The sequence below is a fragment of the Enhydra lutris genome, unplaced genomic scaffold, assembly GCF_002288905.1.
Source record: "Enhydra lutris kenyoni isolate GAN:26980312 unplaced genomic scaffold, ASM228890v2 scaffoldscaffold49, whole genome shotgun sequence".
In the NCBI taxonomy this organism is placed as follows: domain Eukaryota; kingdom Metazoa; phylum Chordata; class Mammalia; order Carnivora; family Mustelidae; genus Enhydra; species Enhydra lutris.
The window spans coordinates 9,658,315-9,668,498 of record NW_019154133.1 but is presented as its reverse complement, the minus strand read 5'-3'; the positions used below and the strand labels follow the sequence as shown (position 1 = coordinate 9,668,498).

Sequence of the window (10,184 nt, the reverse complement as noted above, 5' to 3'; positions counted from 1 at the left end):
AATAATTATTTTACCCCGAGCCTGATAATCAGTTATTTATAGAAATAATCTGTGGTTAACTATGAAGAGACTTGCATTTATTTTCACGGTTTCTATCAACCACATTCCTTACTCGACTTGTTTCCGCTTTAAAATTAGAGAGGTGGGATTATGCAATCTTTCCATTAACTGCTAAATTTGACAAGTGATGTCACAACTAATAAGCCAAAGCCCAGAACCATGCTTTGCCTTTGAGAAAGCAGCTTAGAATGACTGCAGAAGCAAACTTTTCACAAAACCCTGACAATGTATGCATCAAGAAACTGTTCTCTTTTTCACTGTCAACTGCACTCAACTTGCTCAATTAGTTCTTGACGCATGTTTAAAATATACCAGCTTCTATTCAGGCATTCCTTCCACATATTCAAAATGTCTTCAGATATTACAATGTTTTATAAAAAATTTGTCATAAAAAAAGACATTCATGTAACCATTCTGGAGATTCATCCTTAAATGTAAGTCCCAATAACATTTGAGAATTAAAACCCAATAAACACCTCAGTTACAGGACCATAGTCAGGAGCAGAACTTCAACTTTAAGGATAAAGGTCTAAGTCTGAAGTACATGTTTAGACTCTATAGGCCTCTAATGATAATGATGCATACAAGCCTGTCTTTAATACACAGTTTATGCTGAGAAAACAAAAGTCTCCCACAAATTATTAAAAAAATAAGTTCCAAATCTCAAAATGGCTTAGAAACTTAAATGGAACCAAACAAATAATTTAATTCATTTGGGCAATAATTAGGCTTTGGGAGAGTCACCATCCAAAAAGTAAACCAAACTCCCTCAATATTAGTATTTAGGAACTAAATTACTAGTTAACAGCTCATTTATTAAGCAATTATTCAACAAATTCAGCCACATACTGATGAACTGAAATAAGGTATCAGAAACTCTATGTATTTTATTTGTAGGAAGGAATCTTTTTAAAGAAAAAATTCTCATGTAATTTCACTAATCTTCCTTCTTTGGATTCCCTAACCTCAAGAAAAGGAAAGGGGAAGAAAGGAAGGAAGGCAGGAAGGGAGGTAAGGAAGGAGAGAGGAAAACAGGGAAACTGCTGAAGACTGACATATTGGACATCTCTGAAGAGAAAGGAAGAAAGAAAAATGAAAGAGATAAAAACAAACAAAAGACTGCAAAGAGGATTAGGGCCAAGGGGTGCAGACTAAGAGACACCTTCACAGATCTTAATCATGCAAAGGCACTAGCATAACACAGAATCATGCAGTAGCTGATTTTGTAACAGTGAATCCGCAGAAAAGATATGGGAAAGCCTCAGTTCTTTTTGAAAACCAATTTATATACACTTAATAAACCCTAAGCATTCAGCTAAAATATGTACAAAAAACTAAATAAAAGTGAGATTGAGAAATATAAGCAGCAGTAACCATAAAGGCTTAGAACTAGTGACACTGAATTCTTTATTTAAAAAACTTCTGAACACACAGTACCTCCTCTTCTCATCTATTTTTAGGAAGAAGCTTTAACAAGTTTTAAATATCTCAATTCTCAAAAACAATAGGCTTTTTAAAAAATAAGACTTGATTACCAGAAACAAGTAATATGTGGTTACATACCATTTGCACATCACTACTCATTTCCATTATTTGTCAATTCATCTTTGATGCAATCTGAAAATAATTAAGCAGTCACTAGATACCTGTTTTAGAATCTGAAGAAATTATTATTTGCCACAGGAATCTAATGATATATATTTGCATATATTTAAAATTTCAGAAGGGAAAAATTAATAAAACTATCCTAGTTACTTTATACCAAATATTTATATACCTAGTCAAAACAATAAGGATTAAGATCTTTCTCCAGATGAACTGTATATAAAAGCTAATTTTTAGCATTTTGTTTTGGGGATTAAAAAAAGCTTTATTTCCCTGCTAGCTAAAAGGAGGAATTCATCCACTACAAGTTAAGTCCTTTAGAGGTGAATATTAAATTCCTTAAGAGAACAGCCATAAAATTTATTTTAAAAAATTTATCTTAAAAAAACTGAAAACCATTTCTTTCTTTAAAATCTATGGCATTAATACCTACTTCACATAATATATTTTTTTGAAAGGGCACCAAGTTCATGATCTAAGCATGCAAAATAAGGAAATGAATGTATCACTGTCTTAATAGAATTTGGCAAACCAGAAGAATGGCCTTAAAATAAATAAATAAATAAATAAATAGAGAGTACATATTGTCTAAATATGAAAGTATAATTCTGTAGGCCTATGCAGCAGATAGTGCCCCATGGAGCAAGGAAAGAGGGAAGTAGCATAATCCTATGTACATTTTCTTGGTATTCTGGTTGTTGTTCAACAACACATTACAGAGAAATATTCTTTTTATTATTACAAAGCCATTAAATGCCCTCTCTAGAGCAATGACTCAGGTAAACGTCTTATGTCTTTTAATAATGTAACTTACATTTAAAATTAACTTAATTAAATCTAAGTGCAAAGGAGTTTCCAATAATTCCTAAGTTCAAGGGAGTACTGCAATGAATAAGGTGTTATCTTATTGCAAATTCTGAATGGTTGGTATTCCTATATTTTAGGGTATTTCATCTTAACTTCTCTTTAAACCATAAAATGTACTGAAATTATTTGGTTTCCTTTACTTTCCTCTACTTTGTTTTATTTTATGGTATATCTATGTAGAGAAAGAGGTATGTTAAAATACTGCTTCTTTTATTTTAAAAAACTCAATTGAGGCTATATAAGACCTATTAATCTACAGGACAGCACTGTTAATCTTTGACCTGGTATATTAATTCCTTTGGTGACTAAATGTCACAGGTCATTTCTTTATAAAAGAATTTTAGTAAGTGGACCAGCAATACGGAGAAAGATCCCCCCCACCCCACCCCTGAAAATGATCAAGTCAATCAGTAGTTTGGAGCAGTTGTGTAAAATATGAAAAATATATAATTTGCCACTGCAGATTTCATATTAAAAAGCAGTTAAAAATTAAGAGTAGCTCAAAGCATTCCAAAAAACATTTTCTGTCTTAGTTAAACAGGCCAAATGATAAGACTGATAGGACTATTATGAGAACTTATGTTTATCTAGTCAAGAAAGAACAAAAAATGTGTTTAATTTTAAAAAGTGGTAGTTGCTAACTATAGTATAAACAGTATCCACAATTTGGTGGCTGGCCATAGTTTTAATTTTTTTTTTTTTCAAGTTATTTCTACAGCAGACATATTTTTGAAGTCTACCCACCCCTGAGTTCAGCAATTATACTTTTAGAGTGTAAAATTATATGCCCTTAATTAACAACATGTACAAAGCTACAAAATGTCATCTATACAGAGATTAAAAACAATTTTGAAAATATTCTTTGCCAATTATTGATTGGATGTTTTGCTGGGGTACATACTTCAAACCTTTCAGCCAAGTGGCCTTTATTTTTAAGCCCAAATTGATTCATATATTTATTCACTGCAGGATATGTCAAAAAGAGTGCAACAACAGGCATTAGTAAAAATAACATTGTAGTAGAAACAGATTTTTGCATATGTGAAAAGGTAATTTATAAAATACATAATTGCTTTTTAAAAAGAGAACCTAGTTGCAATATCATTAACTTACATGGTACTGAGAATTGGACGTTTCAACAATTTTTTTTCTATAGAAAAATTTTATCTAGCTGTAAGCAAAGTCTTTTCAACAACAAGAAAACAAAATAAAACAAATCCCTCCAGGAAAAACTGTACGGTTATGTGAGACAAATAAGCAAACATACCATTCTAGAGTGTACTTTTGCCTAAATTTTAAAATAAAAATGTCCACACTCTTTTGTTAAAACATTAAGCCTCTGTCAAAAATGTATTTCTTATTTTAGGGTACAGGATTAAAGGACAAAATGATACTTACAAGTAAAGAAAAAATTACAAGAAAAAACTTGACAAAAGCTTTTCAATTGAAGTACTATAACATTCAAACTTGACTTAAAACGTAACAAAAGAAACAAAATTGCAAATGAAAACTCTTTACGGATTTTTCAAACATAAATAAATGAAATAGTGTTTAGGCAGTAGGGCTCATGCTGATGGCTAGCAGGAAGTAACAGAGTGTAATCTACTTGGAAAAATCGTTACTGTACAAACAAGCCCCCAATTAAGGACTGCAGCAGTTTCATCCTCACTGCCATTGTTCTTACTTCCAAGATCAAGCCTTGATTCAACCGTTCATACCCTAGATTTACTCATACCTTTACTCCAGAGATTGAGGAACTATATACAACAAATGAATTTATTTTCACCATAGGGATAAACAATATTGTACCTCTCTGCCAATGTTACTTGAAAACCTTCCATGTCAAAACAATTTGACAGCAGATATAAACAATTCAATAAATACGCAATGATCTTTCATTACAGTCCTTTAAAGATGCATGTTAATTCATGCTGTTAAACCTTAGGATCACAGTGCATAGAATCCAAATATAAACAGTTGGGGTGACTTTCAAAGTAATGTTGGATCCCTCACTTTATTTATAATCCCATTATAACCAGTAAGTTCATTTCATAGGCCCTATCATGCATTAATTATTGGGTGGCAGGAGTTAATGAAAATTTTTCCTGTTTAACGTCCATTGCCGGCAATGAACGTCCCAAAACCGCCAAGGAAGTCATTGTTATTGCACAATACATGAGGACCTGGAACTTTTCCAAAAGCTTAAAAAAATAAAAATAAAAAATGGAATTATATTGACATTTCCTGACACCTGCATTAATACTGTATGACTAATAAAAGCATGTCAGTTGCCTGGACTGAACCAGCGATCAACATGCGCCCAGAATGCACACAAGTAAAAATGCAGTAAAAGGAAGTAGTCTTCATTGCCTATAGGTCACTTCCAGTCAAAGGTTAAAGTTCAAAGACTGAATGATCAAAGTGCTCATTTTCTCAGTAGGACTATCTTCTGCTAGGAGGATGATAACAGTGGCATCAACAAGTATCATCTTTAAGAAAAGGAGAGAAAAAGACAATTAAAAAAGTCAAGCATGCATAAGTAAAATCCATACATGTTAGTCTAACGGAAATAATTTCAAGAAGAACATGGTTTACATGTCTGACTTGCCTCCCCCAATCTTTACAAATAAAAAGTCCCATTTGTGTTCAATTATATAGTAACAAACAAATCAAGTTCCATTCTTTCACAGAAATAGCAGTTCACACAAGTCTTAAATGATGCACCAGTATGTTAGTTCTATTTAAAATAATAAATTGATTATGTTAGCACATATTAAGGATTTATCAGTCGTAAAGAGCTCTTTTATGGGCAACAATTTTAAGTTGTAATGAGATACGAAGTAAACTCCTGACCAACAATGTCATAGTATTTAACACAGGATAATGCATGTTTTGTCTTTATAAAGGAAATAACTTCACAAATGAGGTATAATTACCAAATTAATTAATACATTGTTAATGTTTATTTTTAAGTGTATTTTCTAAAGATAAATTAGTAACATTTTTAGCAAATACAGATACATATACAAACGAGGCCGTTAAAAAAAACACCTCACAGATTTAGTAATGCCTTCTGGTAACCTCAACACATTATGTAAGATTGTGGAGTTCCTAACTTATTTTACAAAATTATTTCACAAGACATATCTGAAGGATTTATTTTGAGGACTGGTTACTCTTCAGAAAGCAGCTTTAGAAAGAAGACAGACTAATGGCAACTACCCAAGAGTTGCGAAAGCTCTCAAGGAGAGTGTTGCTGAAAAACTGGCCAAAATATTTTACAAACTATTCCACCTTAGGATCGATACACTGTTAATAAAAAAATGCCCATCTCCAATGACTCAATGAGAACTAAAAACCAGTAAATCTGATTTCTATGGTGGCAAACTCACAGAATAACTCATAGAATATATAGTAACAAATCAAGTTCCATTCTTTCACAGAAATAGCAGTTCACACAAGTCTTATATGATGCATATTTTAATATTAATTTAATATCTATATTTTAATGCCAATCTAAAAGGCGAAATATACTAGATTTTTAAAATACATCATCAGAAATCTTTAAAGAAAATATCTTTAAGAAGAAAATAAGCGGATAGCCTATAGCTTCTAAGTGTCACATCAAAGTATCTGTTTCTTAAATTACTATGGAACTTGGAATAACAAGGAGATATGGATGCCATGGATGCAGAACAAACTTAAGAATGTAAAGAGGGTCCTTAAAACATCACTCTTCCAACGGAGTAATTTATAACTCCAGGGTCCTTGGAAAAAAATAATAAAACTAATCACACAGACCTCTAAGCTAAGAGATGGCACTAAATTCTACCTAATAAGTCAAACCTTAAGTATTCTACCACATGACAATGTATACAGTAAGAAAAGTGAGACAAAATTCAACCTGAACATCATGTACCTAATTAATCACCAATAATAAGATTTTATCTCCAAAAGGTATATCATCTTTGATAGACTACAACATAAATGTATTTCCATCAGGTTGTCCACTCTGAAGTACTCCAGTATAAGTGCTGTAAAATGTGCTACAATCCACCAAAATGATTAAGAAATCCATACAAAGCTATTCTCCCTAGCCCAATCCCTACCTTGGATTAGATGTTTAAAAAAAAAAAAAAAAAAAAAAATAGGGCTAATATTCCCTGCCTTGAATACTCTATCTTTAGAGAAATAAACTTATTAAGTAAGTTTTGAAAATAGAGTTCTATTATCTCTGATAGTTGGACCCACAGGGACACAATGACTTAAACATTACAAATCTGTCACAGCTCTAAGTAATCAAAGAATCTACAAGCAAATACTTAAGTATGGAGACAAGTATGAGCTAAAGCCATGGCTAACTTTTCCCCAAATAAATAGGCCATCACTAAGAAGTAAAAAATCCATTTGTTACCAAAAGGAATACTGTTTCCTAGCTAGATGAAAAAACATTATTGAATCTAAGATGGTTTACAAAAAAAAAAAGTTGTTAGAGCAAACCCATCGTGGATCAAGATAAATATAAGTCTGTAAAATATGATCAAAGAACTCAATATTTCTAGCCTCTTGACTAAGTATTTGTAGCAAGATGAAGGCCTGAAAAAAAAAATCTCAGGTTAACCACTTAAATTTTTTTCTGGAACTGTAGAAGCCCTTATTAAAGGTATACCCTCAAATATAATATACAAGTAATCAGTTCCAAAGAGATGACATCTACCATGGCTAACTTCACTGACTTTTAGGAAATATGAGTGAGAGAGAACTACATTAGAAGAAGGTCAATAGTTTACCCCAGAGCATAAAAACTATCACATTTTAATGGACTTCACAACCATCACATTATATTGGAGACTACTTCCCTGGATATTCCCAAAGACTAAAGACTAGAAGAAAAGGAACACAGTAATAAGTCAGTAGATATGAAGTAGGATTTCACTTCCAAGACAAAACTAAATCTTTGGAGCACCTGGGTGGTTCGGTTGGTTAAGCGACTACCTTAGGTTCAGGTCACGATCCTGGAGTCCTGGGATCAAGCACCGCATAGGGCTCCCTGCTCAGCGGGGAGTCTGCTTCTACCTTTGCCCTTCCCTCCTCTCGTGCTCTCTCTCTCATTCTCTCTTTCAAATAAATATTTTTTTCAATGAATTTTTAAAAAGATTTTATTTATTTGTCAGAGAGAGACAAAGAGTGAGTGAGCACAAGCAGGGAGAGCAGCAGGCTGAGGAAGAAGCAGGGTCCCCACTGAGCTGGGAGCCTACCCAATGTGGGACTCGATCCTAGGACTCAGGGATCATGACCTGAGCCAAAAGCAGGCACTTAACCTGAGTTAACTCAGTCAGTTAACTGAGCCACCCAGGCATCCCATAAATAAAATCTTAAAAACAAAACAAAACTAAACTAAATCTTTTTTTTTTTTTAAAGATTTTATTTATTTATTTGTCAGAGAGAGTGAGCACAGGCAGAGAGAGTGGCAGGCAGAGGCAGAGGGAGAAGCAGGCTCCCCGCTGAGCAAGGAGCCCGATGTGGGACTCGACCCCAGGACGCTGGGATCATGACCTGAGCCAAAGGCAGCCGCTCAACCAACTGAGCCACCCAGGCGTCCCTAAACTAAATCTTTACATATAGGTTTGTATCTCAACAGTTTAGGAATTAAAGGTTTTTTTGTTTGTTTGTTTGTTTTTATGAATCAACTAAGAAAGATTCCATAGAAGACAACAGAATTGTTATCCAGCAAGAAATAAAAGGAAAAAAACTGTTAGACTGAGTAAAATCTGGACTTAGGAATTCAGAAAGTGATTCTCTAATCCTAAAAGGTACTGCAAATTAAGAAAAAGTTCCCAAATAACATAGGTAATTCTATGGACAGCTATAAGGCAGGAAGAAATTTTGTTAATACTAGTCTGAGATGACTGTGTTCGTATCACCTTATAATCCTTAGAATTCTACAGTAAATGTTCCAGCTGAATGGAACCAGAATAGTCTACAGTTTTGTAAAACAAGAAGATATTCTCTACTCCTCCCCAAATTTATAAACTTAACAGTTTATTGGACGTAACAGCTAAATATCATGCCAATCTATTTCCTGTAAGCCTAGTCTTCTGAAGCCAATACTCAATTACAGTCTTAAGCTGTACTGCTCAATTCTGTATCACGTTAAGGAAAATGCTTCAGGAACCAGATCAGTACTGCCATCTGTGGAAAGCAATCACTTATGAAACTTATTTGTGTATGTTTAATCTGGATGCTAGGAAACAGATGGATCGTATTATTAATGAATTCTATTATCTATCTTATTGAAATATTTTTATGGTCCCATAAAAAGATACTTTTTATCTTTTTCAAGCACAATTATGTCTATTGTATGATTTTAAACTTTAACGCTCATTCATTCATTTGTGTACTAAACTGTATACATTTGTTTTCTATGGACCATTCTAGCCCTGAATTATAGGTCAATTCCTCAGCCCCTTTGTATGCTTAAATGAGTTGTCTATTCAAATACCTATTTTGGTTAGTTCCCTTTGTTAATTTTTAAATTTTTAACCCTATTGTGTTTAATTGATTTTTCAAAGCATATGGGCCTCTGGCTAAATTTACAACACAGAATATTTGCTTCCAAGGCAGATATTAACCCTTTAGTGAATAGAAACTGTAAAAGTAATAAAATTCTGGAGAACAGGTTGATAGCAAACTTCAAGTAAGTAACAATAAGGAGTATGCATTCACATATCAATAACTTTTTACACTTTAATAGGAGCTAGAGAAGTAGTTCAAAAGAAATGCAAACAGGGGCGCCTGGGTGGCTCAGTGGGTTAGGCCTCTGCCTTGGGCTCGGGTCATGGCCTTGGGGTCCTGGGATCAAGCCCTGTGTCAGGCTCTCTGCTCAGCAGGGAGACTGCTTCCTACCTCCCTCTGCCTGCCTCTCTGCCTGCTTGTATCTCTCTCCCCATCAAACAGATTAATAAAATCTTAAAAAAAAAAAAAAAGAAAAAGAAATGCAAACAGAAATGCCTATGGTATGATACCACAAGTAACAGTAGGGTAGCAGTTGACTGGCCTACATTTTCAAGATATACCAACAATGTGGAAGATAATTTAAGTTGAAAGAGACTTTTTTCCCAAGAACTTAACACTGGTTATCTGGCAGCTCAATTTTGGTGTATCAGTGGAATCCTACTCTTCTATAACCAGACATCTACTGAATTGCCAAATTACTGTTTTTCATTAATAGTGCATCCATCCTGCATCCAGGAAGCCCTCTCTGAAGCACACAGATATTACGAATCTAAACCCAAACCTCTCTTGCCTCTTTGATTACAAATACTGACAAACACTCTGACCCACGTTGACCCAAGTAAGTTGGTTAGCACCACACAGGACTATGGAGCTTGTACCTGAGGGCTACAATTCTGCTTGGCTTCTAAAAACTGAAATGTTAAGTGTTTCAGTGAGTTCATCTAATTCCAAGCAAGACTTTGCTCAGTCTCTGATCTTTTTATTTAGGTCTGCAGGTCACATCAGGACTCTGATTTGACCTTATAATCCTTTCAGAATTAGATGATGCTAAGAAATAACAAGAGTCCATATTTCTTGATAATTTGTTGTTGTGAGGAGAATATGATTAATCCATGAAGATCCTTTTGGAACTAAAG

General features: G+C 33.8%; 1 protein-coding gene across 1 annotated transcript in view; it reads right to left on the bottom strand.

The window, feature by feature from the left end:
* Window positions 1-2,075: 2,075 nt before the first annotated feature.
* LOC111156816 (ubiquitin conjugating enzyme E2 W) overlaps window positions 2,076-10,184 on the bottom strand; it is a 76,781-nt gene continuing 68,672 nt past the window's right edge. Inside the window, exon 6 of the mRNA XM_022517900.1 lies at window positions 2,076-5,021. Within this exon, the coding sequence (XP_022373608.1) occupies window positions 5,008-5,021 (14 nt within the window). The 3' untranslated portion in view covers window positions 2,076-5,007. The remainder of the gene's footprint in view (window positions 5,022-10,184) is intronic.